Genomic DNA, 15,850 nt, shown 5'->3' on the forward strand with positions numbered 1-15,850 from the left:
CGGGAAAAAACACAGAGATCCCTCAGTCTCCTGTGTCACAGAGGTAGTCTATAAGATCCCCTTTGACTGTGGATTGTGTTATGTTGGTCAGACGGGGCGTTGTTTGAATGACCGACTTGTGGAGCATAAAAGGTGTGTAAAGAATTTGGCGCAGAATTCTGAATTGGTTAAAGGACCGGTGCAACGATATTCATTTGGAATGTTTTTCACTTGACACGAGCTTACTGGCACAGCTGGGACTCAAGGATACTCACACGCAACGCCACTGGCCAAGAAACTCCTTTGTTGCGGTGTAATTTCAAGGACGAAAGCGATCCTTTTCATTCAATCTCTCCTTTGCAAAATTTGATGACGTAACGTGGGGATCGCAGTACACCCAAGTGACGATATTTGAATGCGGTTCATAGATTGGACCCGAGCATTGCGTGGGCACTCGACTTGGGCTCGTGATAATTGCTAGCTCGAGTAGCATTCGGGTAGTGACCCGTGTCCAATCGCTGCAACGACGACAACAGCCGAGCCATAACAATGTCTGGAACGCAGCACGTGTCCTGCGCTTTGCCAACCTCAGCGCGTGGCTATGATCAACACTGGCGGCATATAATCGGCTCCAGATCACGTGGCCGCTTGTTCTGGCTGTGAGTTGAGGGGGTGAACGCTGCTCGTTTTTCTTCAATTTTTTTCTGGGACTTCTATTGCGTGGGGTGAAAAACGAACGCGTGTTTCATAGGTCATTAACATTAGGGATTCGTTTTAAGCGGTATTTGCGCAAAATACAAAAATTGTTGCATCGCTCCTTTAATCATGTTCTTGTAATTTTTGTTCCCCTCTTTGGGAAAAAACTTCTGTGTTGTGTAACGAAAAAGAATTGTTTAGAAGGCTAATTAAGGAGACTTTATGCATTCGCGAGCGGGGGAATTGTGTCAGCCAGCCGTCCTTGGTGATCACTGATCGAATTATGAAAGGAGGTTTGTAAACCTTGAAAAAAAAAAGGGGGGGGGGGGAGAGGGGGACCGCGAAGCGTTTGCTTCGAGTAAGAAATTTGGGGATGAGCCTTTAGCGGTTTGGAGGTCACCATGCGTGGTGACCGTGGGTTGTTGTTGTTCAAGTGGTCGGCTCCCTTTCCGAAGGTTGCTGGAGCCGTCTTGTTAGGCCGTCTGGGGTGAACGCGTTGGCCGTCTTGTTTTTGCTTTTTGAGTTTTTTTGCCCTTTCTCTTTTCCTTTTGTGTAAAAGTCTATTTATTGGTATGCTCCTATCAATAAAACTTCAGCTGCGTTTGAGATTTTGTTGTGTTCGTCCGTTTTTTTTTATCCTTCCCCATCTCAGGGTTTACAAGATGTCGATTGATTACCAGCTCGCCTGCACTCTCTCACTGCTTACAATTCTACTACCTGAAGCAGGTTTCGTCTTCCCTTCTCCTTCTTTTGTGTCAAACCTTCCACCACCTTCTCAACGAGCCTTGGCGTTTTTAACGCTGTGCAAGATCGGTCAGCGACTGAGTGACCTCCAGACGGATGTGAGCTACTTTGGGCTCTGCCTAAGGAAGAGGTTTGTGGATATCAGCCTTTTCGGCTATCTCACTCAGCGGAATCTCCCTTGGCGGCACCAGAAGAGGATCCTAAGGCCTCTCGGAATGTGGCAGATCAGCAACTTCGTGAGCTCTTTGAGCTCGCTGATGTGTTGTGGAAAGGTGAGTTGGGTGAGGGGTTCCGCAGTTCCGTGGAGTTCGACGGTTGGAGCTCTCTTCGGCTTGCAAGCTTTCGTTTCTCGTGGGCCGTCAAGAAAAGAGAGGTCCTGAAGAAACAAGACTCGACGAGGAAAAGGTCAGCTTTATCGGCTTCTGTGGAACGTTTTTTCAACCCTGAAAGTGTTGTACTGTCTCAGAATTCTCAAGCAATTTTAAATGAAGGTCCAAAGTTTTGCCTGGATGTGAAACCGTCACGGTTTGATTTGTGCTCGAATGTGCATGCTATTGGTACCAAACTTCCTACGCCAGAGGATAGAACGACTTTTGGAAATCAATCCTTGAGCAAGCTGAGCGTTCGGGTAGATTCGTCCTTCCCGGTTGAGCAAAGAAATTTCAGGAGTGTCGGCTTTGAAAAGGGAGTTGAAAGATAACTCCTTGACCCTGCTCCAGACTGACAAGAGTGGCTTGTTTGCGGTGCTCTCGGATGGTACCGTAAAACTCTTTATTTTCGCGGCCCCTATTTTTCGCGAATCGGTCACACATGACATAATCGCAACCACTAAATTTCGCGAATTCCAGACGCCTGCATTGAAAACCTTAAGGACCGAAATTTTCACGCGCCCCTAAATTTCGCGAATTCTTCAATTCGCGAAATTCGGGAAAATTGAGGGCTCGCGAACATTAAGGGCTTTACAGTATTTTTAATGAGAAAGCTTTGGTGGCTGTTTCAGAGTTATTTGTAAAGAGTGATGAAAATGTTGCAGTTCTAAAGCGGGATGTGTGTACGATTTTGGCAGAGGAGGACATCACGGCTACGCTAAACAGAGTGAGGGGCGCTTCACGCTCTTCTTTTGGTTTAAAGTTTTTAGTAAAAGATCATAAAGTAGATTTCCCCTTCCGTGTGGTAATTAACGAAAATGGTTCATGGCAAAAGTCGCTTGCGGTTTTCCTTCAGGGATGTTTGGGCCATGTCACTCTGAAGGGCAGTATTGCCCTTAGGAACTCGGAAGAATTAATCGAGGGCATTTCTCCCCTGCATCGCAGCTCGTGCACGTTGATGTCCCTGGACGTCAAAGATTTGTATTATTCTTTAGATAGCGTGTTGTTGCTGGAAAGAATTAGGGAGCTTTTAGAAAATAATTTGGTCTCTTTTCAGGCCAAAGCGGATATTTCTGTAGATGCGGTATTGGAGCTTCTGACGTGCTATCTGAAGGCAACTGTGCTAAACTTTAATGGTGACAGTTATATACAGCGGAAAGGTGTGTGCATCGGTTCGGCGGTGGCTTCCGTGTTGACTGAGTTTTATCTTAACACCCTTGACAAGGAAATAAAAGATTTTGTTGGCTGTTTGGGTGGAGAAAGGTTTTTGGTTCGGAGGTTTGTTGATGATATCTTGGTTTGTGCTCCGAATCAGCTTTCTGCTACTCAGATCCATGATTTTATTTTGACCACTTCACCGGAATTAAAATTCACCTCTGAATCAGCGAAAGATGAGAAGTTACAGTTTTTGGACTTGCAACTATTTAATAAAAGGGGGCTTTGTTGGTCTTATGGTAGGGAAACCGTAAAGAAGGTTCTTTCTAGATGGAGTGCTCATTCTAAACTGGTAAAAGGGGGGGGTGGTGAGATCATTAATTGGCAGTGCACTAAAAAAATCTTGTTCTCATTGTGTTGGTAACGCTTTCGACGTTTAAACCAAACGTCTACTGTCAGCGGGTTATAGTTTGGATTTTATCGTTTCTAGTGCACGTAGACTGCTTGTACGCGCGTCGGTGACCGCTGAGAGGGTTCAAGGTAGAACCTTTGCTGTAATTCCTTATTTTCATGGTTTTTCTCCTAGCCTAAAAGCCTTGGGTGCGAAGTTTAACGTTAATGTAGTTTTTAGGACGGACTTCCGTTTAGACAGGCTTACTCCGTTTTCCTTCAGACGTGGGGGATGTTGCGGGAAAAAACACAGAGATCCCTCAGTCTCCTGTGTCACAGAGGTAGTCTACGAGATCCCCTTTGACTGTGGATTGTGTTATGTTGGTTAGACGGGGCATTGTTTGAATGACCGACTTGTGGAGCATAAAAGGTGTGTAAAGAATTTGGCGCAGAATTCTGAATTGGTGAATCATGTTAGTTCTTGTAATTTTTGTTCCCCTCTTTGGGAAAAAAACTTCCGTGTTGTGTAACGAAAAAGAATTGTTTAGAAGGCTAATTAAGGAGACTCTATGCATTCGCGAGCGGGGGAAATGTGTCAGCCACCCGTCCTTGGTGATCACTGATCGAATGAGAGTTTTTGCTTGTATGAGGGGAGGTTTGTAAACCTTGAAAAAAAAAGGGGGCGGGGGGGGGGGGGGGGGGGGTACCGGGAAGCGTTTGCTTCGAGTAAGAAATTTGGGGATTAGGCTTTAGCGGTTTGGAGGTCACCATGTGTGGTGACCGTGGGTTGTTGTTGTTCGAGTGGTCGGCTCCCTTTCCGAAGGTTGCTGGAGCCGGGAAGTGGCTTAGGCCGTCTGGGGTGAACGCGCTGGCCGTCTTGTTTTTGCTTTTTGAGTTTTTTTGCCCTTTCTCTTTTCTTTTTGTGTAAAAGTCTATTTATTGGTATGCTCCTATCAATAAAACTTCAGCTGCGTTTGAGATTTTGTTGTCTTCGTCCGTTTTTTTATCGTTCCCCATCTCAGGGTTTACAAGATGTCGATTGATTACCAGCTCGCCTGCACTCTCTCACTGCTTACAATATGTGTTCCGAGCCTTCCGGATGCTTATCCGTCACGGTGGCAGGAGGGGGGATTAAACGGCGCCAACTGTCTGCTGAGAAACAATCCAGGGATCGTCCAGCATCCAATTTGAAAACCTTGGAACTGTTCTCCACCCCTTTGTAGGATTCGAGAGTAGGGGATAATCGTCGTCTTGTATTTCCCAAACGTTAAGCTCCCATGGGGGAGAGCTCCGCTTTTCCGATTGCCGTCGGTCGCTTCAGGAGAAGCACCGCCCACGAAATCCTCCTTTCCCTCGGGTGTTCACAAAAACCCAGACCGTTCGTCGAACGGTCGTCTTCGATCAGATATTTCGCTATGAAATAAACCTGTTAAGTTCTCCCGATCTGTTTCCCCGACTGACTGGTTTGAACGTTGTCCGAGAGAAAGGTTGGACGCCAGCGAGATGGCCGTGCTACCCGAGAGACAAGGCTCGGCGTCGACACCTAACAGCGCTTAGTCTCCCCTTCTGCTCAAATTGAGGCGGTTTTCAGAAGAACTCCCTCTTTCACAACTCTTACTACAGCTCGCTCAACCATGCACATTAGATTGTCCCCCCATCACGCATATATCCGCGCATTTGTCATCCACTTCATGTAACGCTCCCACGTGCCCGCACTACTACTTTTTTAGCCTCATTTTTTTTTTCTCAAGCAGCAGCAGACTGGAACGGCCTTCCCCACCACGTCGCCGCCATCACATGTCCATCCGTATTCATGGAGACTGTCGTCAACCACCTTCCGACATGAATGTCTGTTAAAAATGCTTTTATATGTAACCCCACCCCTTATGTAATATCCCTCACGGGGTCTTTAAGGTAATAAAATGAAATGAAATGAAATCAAACTGTTTCGACGCTGTTAGACACAGCCTTCGTTACTGACACTTCCATGGCTGTGATGATGAATGAGGACTGTCCTTCGTGGGTTCGAGGTCAAGATCGCAGCGGCAAGTCAGGTGTCTCCCTTGGCAGTTGGCGTAGCGGAGCAGTCTGGCGTTGCGACAATCTCTAGCCCGATGATATCTTTTGCAGCACCTGAAGCATCAGCCGTCTCCTCTTCAGTATTTCTTTTTTCTCACTGATGGAACGCACGTTGCATTGGTTGAACGAGTGCTCACGTGCCTCGCAAAATTAGCATTCGACATCTTGAGCGTCCGTCCTTGCAGCTAAAGCTACCGCCGATGGAGTGATGTATGGAGTGATGTGTACCAGGTGTTTGGGATCTGAAGAAAGTACGACCCGATTGGGCGTGATGGTAGCGCTTTATCAGAATGAAAACATGGCGGGGTTTTCCCCCGCGTGACCCAGTTGCCCACTTCTTCCGTCGTCCCGTGCCCATTCTCCAACACCTCCCTCATGTATACCTGGGAACAGTCCTCCTGTTGGCGGTAAGAGTTCACTGACTTAACCATATTTCCCTCAGACGTATACATGCTGCGCCAACGCCTAAACCGGCGGGAAAAAAAATCACAAACAAACGCATTTTGGAATGCTGTCGGAAAAAGTTTGACAACAGTTGTCTCGAGCGCCAAATGTTCTGAATCATGCCATAAAAAAAAAAAAAGCAGAGAAACACTTACAACCTGTTAAATTAGAGCAGGGACCGTTACATTTTACAAGCGCCATAGTGTGCGCCCGTTCTGTTTTCATCTCTAATGCGTTCTACATCGTTTGCGGGGAGAACTGTAGCAAGCGCTTATAGCGCTAGCGGGAATTGGAGCAACGCCTCCAATAAACCCTCTGTCGCCTGTGACCCAGGTGAAAAATGCCAAGTTGCTCAATTGTGGCCACATCTGGAGCGTTCAGTATTCCGAATGAAAAAGCCACGGCACACCCTCAGAAGGCGTTGTCCTTCCGCACTGCAGCCCAAGAGGCGAAGCGCGCGGAGTGCGGAATGCAATTTCTGGAATGATATACGAGTACGTACTTCCTCTAGTAACACGATTGACTACAGTCACCGCTACGGACCGCCAGACCCGATCACGAGGGAGTTCGAAATCACGCAGTAAACTGCTCCGGCATGCCAGTTCAGTATGCTGATGACGTGAAAATTTATCGTAGTATCCACACACCTGTGGACTGTGAATTGTTACAAAAAGATATTGAAGCAATTCATTTGTGGTGCTGTGCAAACTTGCTGGTTTTAAACCCCACCAAAACAAAGGTTGTTTCTTTTTCCCGTAAGGCAAACGTTGTCGTACATCCTTACAGATTAGACGGCTCTGAAATTTCAAGATCTTCTGTTCTGCGTGACCTTGGTATTTTGTTCGATTCACGCCTGAACTTTATCTATCATGTTTCAAAGGTTATTAATGATTCTTCGTGAATCCTGGGGATGATTGCATGCATTACCCGTGACTTCCGGAATTACAACTGTATACTGAACCTCTTTCGGGCTTTGGTTCTATTACGGTTGGACTTTTGTTCTACGGTATGGAATTCTTTGGGTGTTAGTCAGGCGCTCAGGTTGGAGTGCATACAGAGACGACTTGTGAGAATTGTCTACGATCGCCACATTGGACGGAGTGTTTTTTATGATTATGTGCTTCTCTTGGGCACTCTTGGTCTTTGCCTCTTTCAACTAGGCGACTAGTTCGCGACATGGTGTTTTTATGTAAGTTGTTCAATTCTGTTTTTGAATCCCCAATTTTATTGAGTAGAATCTCAATTCATGTCCCCCAGCGACAAAATAGGGCTACTTTTTTTTACCCCTCTTATCTAGAGTCCAGTCCCCCGCTGACACGGATGATGCTCACGTACAAGTATTTTAACCCTCACGTGGACTTTTTTATACCTTTTAAAAAGTTCAAGAATAGTATCGCAATTAGGATTGCCGTGTTGTTTGTTTAGTTCAGTGCTGCTTTATAATGTAAAGTGTAAACCTAAAAAGGCCCCTAAAGCTGTTTGGGAAACACAATAAAACTCCGATTGATTGATTGATAAGGTTAAAACTTCGAGACTAGGGAGGACGAGTGTCGAAACGACACAGAAGTCTTCAAACTTCGGTGCCGTCCCTCATTCTCCCTACTCTCGGGGTTGCAGTCTATCATGTTCAACTATCACCAGATCGCTTCCCCCTTACTTTTGGTTCAGACCACGTACAATGAGAAATATCGCGAAACTTCCGAGTACTCTATCCAATGCTAAAATCAAATTGGATTACACATTATTCAAAGCAATAACCGAAAGTTTAAGATACGCAAAAGTCTGCTGTAGCTATGATTGAGCTGCAGGTTTCCATATTAATTAAGTGAAAGTAACATTCAGCATAATTTCCAATTTTGAGAAACTAGAAGAAAAGCCTTTCCTATGCAGTCTGGTGCAGCAATCACTTCACTGCTACTGTAACTATCCACCAGTGTAGCGAATATTGAGCTATTAGCTTCTGGATTGATAAAGTGAAACAAACTTTAGGCACAATTTTCTCCCAGCTGAATTAAATGTAGCAGCATAAGCACTTTGGTGCAAATGTTGCAGCCATCACATCGCCGAATCTGCCTGCAACGGCACCCTGTTCGGTTGTATGGTCAGTGCTATACTTGGCGTCAAATATTTTCTGCTACATTGTGAAGGCTAGCACAACTTACTTCCACACTGCTGCAACCACACACTGCTGCGAGAGCACTCGACTTCGTCTTGAGCTTTATTCACATGCCCTCACGCAATTTGCTTTGACAGAGTTGGAGCACTGCGGATGCAAGGCTAGTCTTGACGATCTAGCACAAAGGAGTTGATGCCCAGTATAGGAATATATCAAATATTGTTTTACTACACAACTGGAAGTTTGTGCATGACATAACCCCGGAATGAAGGAGTTGCATCATACTTGGAAGCTTTATAAAACCGATAAATAATGCAGCTGGACAAAAAGAATGACTTGGAACGCACAGCACAGAACGAAATTTTGGTGGTTTTTGTGTAAAGCAAACGAAGGATACCAGGACCACCCAAGGAAAGAAGAGAGAACTGATTCAGGACACCTGGGGATCGTTGATTTTGCAACCAGCACGAACACAGGAACAATGACGAAAATAATCCCTGGAGAAGGGGAACAAGGGGTCAAAGGACAAACACAACTAGGAGTCTGGTGAGCGGCGCACCAGTCACCTAGTTGCGTTGGGAGATTGCTTTGTCCTTTGTTCCCCTTCTCCAGAGATTATTTTCGTCATTCTTGTCCAGCTCGCTTGCACCTCTGCGTTTAATTGCACTGTCATCATAACAGCAACAAGCCTCCAACAAACTGCGAGTATCTCGGCCGGGGTTGGAATCTGCCAACCACAAAAATGAGTTATCTCAAGAATCAGCAATACCATCTTATTCCAGGTAACTGACGTGTGCAGTTTTTGTAAATAAAAGTGCTCCTACCATACACCTTTTTCTATTCGTATGTGAATGGTGATGTACTACAAGTCACTGCATAGTGGATAAAACCCAAATAACTGGATAATGATTAATCAATAAAATAAATCACTCTAGTAGAATGAGTTTGGTCTGCTAGATAAATCCAACCAGCCTTTGTAAAAGGCAGCGATGTACTGTCGCCGACATTATGAGCTGAAACAGCGCTCCAGCCGGCGCGCGGTACTACCTGCGCCGCCTGTGGCGTTGCTCCGCACACACGGCGCACCCTGAGGCCGAGATAAATTCTCACTTGCGCTCGATGCGCCACTGCGCCCTTCCGGCCGTCTGATAGCGAGACGGCGTGTGCGACAGCGGGCGTTTATTTCTAGGCACTGTAGCGGGCGTGTGTGCGGTAGGGCGGCAGGGGGGGGGGGGGGGGGGGGGGAGGGGAGGCAAAAGATTGCAGTTCCCGTCCATTTTTTTTTTTTTGGGCAATTGATTAACTTCATTTCATCGCGTAGAAAAAACGCTGACTGGGGAATAGACTACTTCCATAAAGCCCTGCATGCAACACGGCGCGCATTGCACTCTGGGAACTAGTTGGCCAGGGAGGAGAGTGCCATGGTTTCGGTTTCGATCGACACGACGACAAGAGATTACACACCGAGCATGGACTATTAACGGCCGTTATCTCATGTTTTCTGGCCCCGAGAGCGTCATTGGTGGTCTCTAAACTAACCTAGATGGTCAGACCTCGAAGCTCTAGCACAAGCCCGAGACGTATAGCTTGTCTTAAGACATGCTTGTTGTATTTTTGTACTTAGCCATTCTGTTAGCATTTCGAGGTATGTGGACGAGCCAGTGCTGGGAGTGCTGGGAGTGGGAGCTCGGGAATCTTGCTTGTGTACGAATCAACAAGCTGTAGACACCAATAAGTATGCATACATCGAGCTCGCGCCTTTACATTAGTGATGTTGATCAGGAAGTTTGTTTCGTGCGTCCATAGACGAAATATAACTTTTTGCAATTATCGATTTTCTTAATACGCCTGTGTACGCGTGGTAAAACTCGGAGGTGCCATTGAATTATAACACACTTCTTATCTCTTATCTGTACTGACCCGCAGCACTGCACGAAGCGAAGCTTTGCCCACCCATTTGCATTTTACTAATATTCAACATCGCGTATGCGCGTAAAGTTATCCTGCAATCGTATAGGCACATTCGCGCATACAAACCGTTTTAAGAAAGCAAAAGTCGAGCACTTGTGTGAAAAATGTCGCATTATTCGCCAGAAGTACGCCGGACGGGCATGAACCCCTATGCGGTGCGCCAAAAAAACGAAATTATTCAAAGTGCATTTGACGGTCGCTAATGTCCATAATATGTGTTATGTGTTTGCTTTCTTCCTGCCTGAGCATGCCGAGATAATTTCGGACACACCGTTCAGGCACAGATCTTCGGCGTCAGTAAAAGCTCGTCCAAAAAGGCTTAGCGAGGAGTAGGGGGACGCTTGTTAAGGCCTCCGTCGTAGCTAGCCGAGGCTCAGCGTTTGCGAAAACTTAATCTTCTATCAGCATAAAATATGACTGGGGGATATATGATGACACGAGGACGACATCATAGTAACTTTGGTGCAATAGTGAGGTCGAATTTATTGCGTTTCCTTAAAAGTTCATGCGTCAACGCTGGGCTCAACTTTGATACTCCTGTGAGGACGCGACTTGCTTTTCGCCCAATGAAGTAACAAGAAGCGGACGTTTGGCAAACAAAATACGTGTAATGCTCCAGGTGACCGAATTTCACTTGTAGTTCACTGGTACTAGACGGGATTATTGAAATTGGACTCAAAGATGAGGTGACTAAGCCACGTCTTACTACGTACGTTTGCATACGCACTCATAATATCCGGTGTTTCGGGAACCAAGGAAAGTGCCCCGGCCTTCGTTTTGTATCGCTCGAGAATGAGTGTATTGTACATTCGGAAAAAAAGTCAGATAATCGAAAACGCAAGCAGCGCGTTCGGTGGCGGCGTGATAGCATGAGCCATGAGATGAAAGCTGCTCAGTCGAAACCGAAACTGAGTGGCCAACTAGTTCCCAGAGTGCACTGCGTGGTATTTCGCCGCATTGGGGCGCGTCGGTTTTGGAAACAGTCCATTAAGAATGTTGCGCTATCTAAAATTGCAGCTGCGATTATCGTTTTTCAAAGTCCCATGAAATTACGTGGCAGGTTGTTTTTATTTGAATTAGTGCATCTACAAAGTAGGACATCGTAAAATATTAACCAAAATCTTTTTACTGGACTGAGACCTTCTCCAATCTATTTCCTTCTTCTTTTTCTTTTTTATTGAGCACAGCTGTTTAAAAACAACGGTAACAATACATGTTAATGCGACGGTTTTGTAATCTTGATTGAAATAAAAATATTCAATAATATTATTTTAGTATTGCCGGGCCCACGTATTTCTTTCAAACAAGAAAAGTTGATGACAAGACACCAGTGTTTTAATTATAAATTTCTAGTCTTAATAAAGTGTGACAAACAGTCATATATTTGTCCTGAGAAGTAGCCTGAAACTTCATCGAAAGAATATTCGCAGAGGACAATGTCAGACATAAAATATTAATAGTCGGCGTTTAAGTATGCGCCGGTTAACGGCACGGAACAGTGTGTCGCAAACGTAGCAGCTTTCACGGCTCTCATTCTCCCTGCCGAGGAATCATGCAGCGCGGCCACGAAGCCTGCCTCGGCACGAAACCATTCACGTCTCACCGCTTTAAAGGGGACTCAGTGACATGGCTACCTTGATGCGCCTCCACACGTGTTCGATGATATTCAGATCGGCACCTTTTGGGGGCCAAGGCAGCTCCGTCAGGCAGCGCTCCTCGAGGAGATACGAGCGTGACAATGCATTTTACACTTTGGCGCTTTCTTGAAAGGCACTGAACTGCATGTTAGCTGAAAACCGTGAACATTGGGCTACACGGCACACGCATCGTGATGGTGGTTCCATTGGCGAATATCTTCGCTAGCAGACGGCCGGAAGAGCGCGGCGGCGCAGTGAACGCAAGTGAGAATTCATCTCAAGCTCAGGGTGCGGCGTATTTGCGGAGCGATGCGACAGGCGGCGCAGATAGTACCGTGCACAGGCCAGAGCGCTGTTTCAGCTCATATTGTCCGCGATAGTACCACGGCCTACATTATTAGTTTAAATGGGGCACTAAACCACTCCCTGCAATAGTCTATTTATGGTCATAACTCTATAGGCCCTAAGCATCCTAAAAAACCAAACATCACATTTATGCAGGGCCGATTTCTCTACTCAAATCGGTATCAAGAATAGATTATCTCAAAACTATGGCCGACACCAGATGGCGCCGGACCGAGCAGTTCTTCTCCTCATTCAAAGGTGCCATCTGGTGTCAGTGATAGATTCGAGGCAATCAATCATTGATACAAATTTTAATAGAGAAATCAGCCACGTAAGAATGTAACTTTCAGTTTCTTAGGATGCTCAGAGCTCAAAGACAGTCATGATTATAATTAGATTATCACAGAAAGTGGTTTAGTGCCCCTTTAAGAAAGAGGGTTGTAAACTATTTGAGCAAGACTGGTGCAAATTAACCCATATTTAGATAAAATATAGCAAGATGGGCATCATGGTACTTCGGAGGAAACAGCCCTGCAACTGCTGCAGAAGACACAACCCTTTTGTTCCAGTGTGCATCTGAAACAAAAGGCAATGTAACTTGTTTACCCATAAAAAAATCACAGAGCATCCAGCAAAGAATGTGCAGTCCCAATGCCTGAATATATTCTTCTTTACTCATTTAAGAACAAAGTCTTTGGCCATAAAGGCTCGCTTCAATATTCTAGAAGGCGAATTCAGTTTCTTACATGCTCGATTAAAATCGAGTTCTATGCCGACAAAAATAGCCGGGTCACCAACTCGCCCAAGCATCACTCTTATCAGACTGCTCATGTCCATACGTCCTGCAGGTATCGCCCCTGCTTCTGCATCGCCTTCAATGAAGTCAGTGCATCCGCCACCAAAGCTGCATCACCCTCTCGAACAAGAATGTCCACAAGAGCATCTCTCACACCGGTTGCCATTCCACGGGCGTCACCACACACATAGACCTGAGCCCCTTGCTTCCGTAGGAGTCGGGCCACATCACTGCTGCAAGTTCGGAGGCAGTCTTGAACGTATCTGCCAGCATGCAGCCAAACATTTGGCTTGGAATCACCAATAGCTGATTGTAAGCTACAATCAATATCCAATTTCGCTTGTTCGGCTCCTGAAGAAACCATCTCCATTGCGCACTTCTCGGAACCTTGCAAGTCGCAACTGTGCTCCGACATTAACGTTGTCTGGGGATTTTCTTTCGTTTCCTTAATTTCTGGATCACGGGAAAATGCAACAACCAGATTTGAAAGTGTGCCGTCCCGTACCAACAGTTCTAGTTCAGCCTCGTAGAGGAAATCGAGATGTCGGTGGCGACAACCAGTGAACAGCCATGTCTCACTATCGTGCTGTTCCGATCTGGGAGCTCTCATAGCCTCTCGCCGCCACTGGAGATAAGATAGAAAAGGTGCCACTCCAGAACCCGGACCTATCATTATTATGGGAATGTCCAGCGATTCCGAAAACCTGAAGGAAATGTTTCGTCGCAAATACACAGGAACAACACACTTCCGTTGCTCCGACTGTGCCAACCGTAGATTTTCCATTTTTTTTACAACGCTCTTGGAATTCGTAACGTCCTCAGCTAGACTGGTGAGCCAACCAGTGCAAAGCCCTTGCTCCTTAGTGCCCTTTAGAGTTGAAAACGGACACATTTTGTAGATTATCTTAAAGTTACGTGAACCTTGTCCTTGAGCGGGCTCCCAGCCACAAACGGAGTAGTAGCGTGGCATCAACCGAGGCAGATGTTCCAACAGAACAGCCACCGAAGGCTTACAGGATGGAAAAGCCGTCAGGATGGAGAAAATGGATGTCCTCGACTCGAGGACAAAGTTCGCATAGTCTTTGGCACCCTCGCGACTCGAGAGTTCCAAAAGGCGCCGCCTGTCCTTCTCGTCCGAAGCATGGTCTGCGAGAACTCTCAAAAACACTTTCTTAGGAACGCCTCTCAAGTCGCAGCAAGTCTTCAGCACCCACTTCAAGTCACACAGGTTCTTGGGAAGGTGTTCGAAGCCCTTAGATGGCTTCCCAGGTGACACCGAGATGCTGCAGGTACCCCCGGTACACCCAATTTGAGCCATCAACTCTTGAACATCGGAGGTCCTGTTTGGACAAAGGAACCCAAAAGAATCGCCGGGCTTGAAGTCAATCTTGGCTTTGGACGGAAGCTGAAAGGTCAGTTCCCACGTCTCCCGTACAGCATCCGAGGACGTCAACATCCTTGACGAGATCAGCGTCGCCTCCACGACGTCAGAGTCCTGGAACGGCAGTGAACTCCCACCTTGCCAGGTGTGTTCCACCGGCGGCTCTTTGGTGAATTCGACCATGACGGTCGGCTCCTTCCGTTGAGGTAACGTCAGTTCGACCGAAGACGGCAGGCAGCATTTCGTCAAACCCTCAACTGCGGGCGCACCTAAAGGACGCTCGATATGCTGCGACTTCCCAGTCGCCGCCATCGCTGACCCTAAACAATCGCGAAGCGCTTGCCAGAGACCCTCGATCCAAGGCTCGACTACGAGTTCTAACCCCACCGCGTCGTCCGCGTAGCCAGTCTCGTAGAATCTCTCCGCTCCAAGGGCTTCGAATCGGGCCTCTAGGATCCTGCTTCCGTTGCAAAAATTCGAGTAGTTCGTGTCTCCGAGCCCGAGGATAGCGTACCTGATACCCGATAGGAAAAGATCTGGAGCTTTGCGCAGCGAGCGAAGGAAGCGTCGCGCTTTTTCCGGTACGAGTCCGTCGTCGGTCGTCGACACGATCACGACGATGCAGGTTTCAGTTTGGAGGTCCTTAAAGCTGTCGTCGAAAGAGCTCACGCAGCGCAAGTCTGGTTTGAGATTGTGTCCGAGAGACATGCCTTGTATGCGGCGTGCGATGGCTTCGGCTTGTCCAGTTTGCGAAGCGTAGAGCAGCAAAAATCGGTCGCCGCCGATGCCACCAACCGGCAACCCCTCCAGTCGCATCTCGCACGAGTTGACATGGCACCGACGGAAAGAGGGGAGCTCACTTCTTGATATGAGACGTCACTCACGAAATAATCGACGGCTAAAGGTCACAATAACGAGAAAATCTCCAGATGACGTGAGTGATACGCGAGAAACACGTGCTTCTGCAACAAAATGAAATCAACGAAATTTAACATAGTCACCTAGCGGTAGAAAAGCAAAGGTGTTGCAATACGAAATAAAAGTATATTGAAAAAGCAGTCAAAGAATTTGATAATATAAGTATTAATAGCCATAAGCAAGCTAGTTTTGTAAAGTATTAAATCCAATGAAGGTGAAATCTGGCTAAAAACGTATTTTAAACTAGCTGAAGCCAAACTCACGTTGGCTGATATTAAAACTTCCGGATCGTATGGAAGCCATTCCCAATCCATTCGAGTGTCATCAGCTTGCATCAGCTGCTCTGTACTAGAGCACTATATAGCTCCTTCGGAGCAGAGTAGCGCAATCTAGAACGCCGTCTCTCGGCGACTAGCGGCGAACGCCCGGGGGTTCCAACTGCGGTCAGAAATGCATGGGGAACGTGAGAAAATCGTTGCTTCTTCAGTTTTGTGGGGATGTGCGGAATGGAAATCATTTTTGACATAATAATGAAACATTTTAGAATAATATGCGATAAGTTTTGTGCCATACAAGGACGTAACTTTATTTAAAAAATTGCCTGAGCGGCATCATGCAGCAGACGACACGGCGACGTCACACCATTCACGTGACCCGCTCCGGCCAACCCGAAAAGCCCATCTCCGCTGCGAGCAAAAATCGTCTGCTTCAAACGCCATTGCCTCGGAAATTGCCTTCTCAAAATTTGCACACGTATCCGATATTATTAAAACTTTGATAAAGTGTTTAGCGCTTTACTAACTTCACGACAGGCTAGTTTTGAAAAATGTG

General features: G+C 46.6%; 1 protein-coding gene across 1 annotated transcript; it reads right to left on the bottom strand.

Annotated features, from left to right (window-relative positions):
- Nucleotides 1-12,576: 12,576 nt before the first annotated feature.
- LOC8053677 (methionine synthase reductase-like) lies at nt 12,577-15,085 on the bottom strand. Its single transcript, XM_029984394.3, has one exon. The coding sequence runs from the start codon at nt 14,915-14,917 to the stop codon at nt 12,752-12,754; it is 2,166 nt and encodes a 721-aa protein (XP_029840254.2). The 5' UTR covers nt 14,918-15,085; the 3' UTR covers nt 12,577-12,751.
- Nucleotides 15,086-15,850: the final 765 nt, after the last annotated feature.

Source organism: Ixodes scapularis, unplaced genomic scaffold (assembly GCF_016920785.2).
Source record: "Ixodes scapularis isolate PalLabHiFi unplaced genomic scaffold, ASM1692078v2 PGA_scaffold1__304_contigs__length_218370807, whole genome shotgun sequence".
In the NCBI taxonomy this organism is placed as follows: Eukaryota; Metazoa; Arthropoda; class Arachnida; order Ixodida; family Ixodidae; genus Ixodes; species Ixodes scapularis.

Coding starts and splice junctions, on each gene's coding strand:
- LOC8053677 (XM_029984394.3), bottom strand. CDS start 14,917: ATGCGACTGGAGGGGTTGCCGGTTGGTGGCATCGGCGGCGACCGATTT.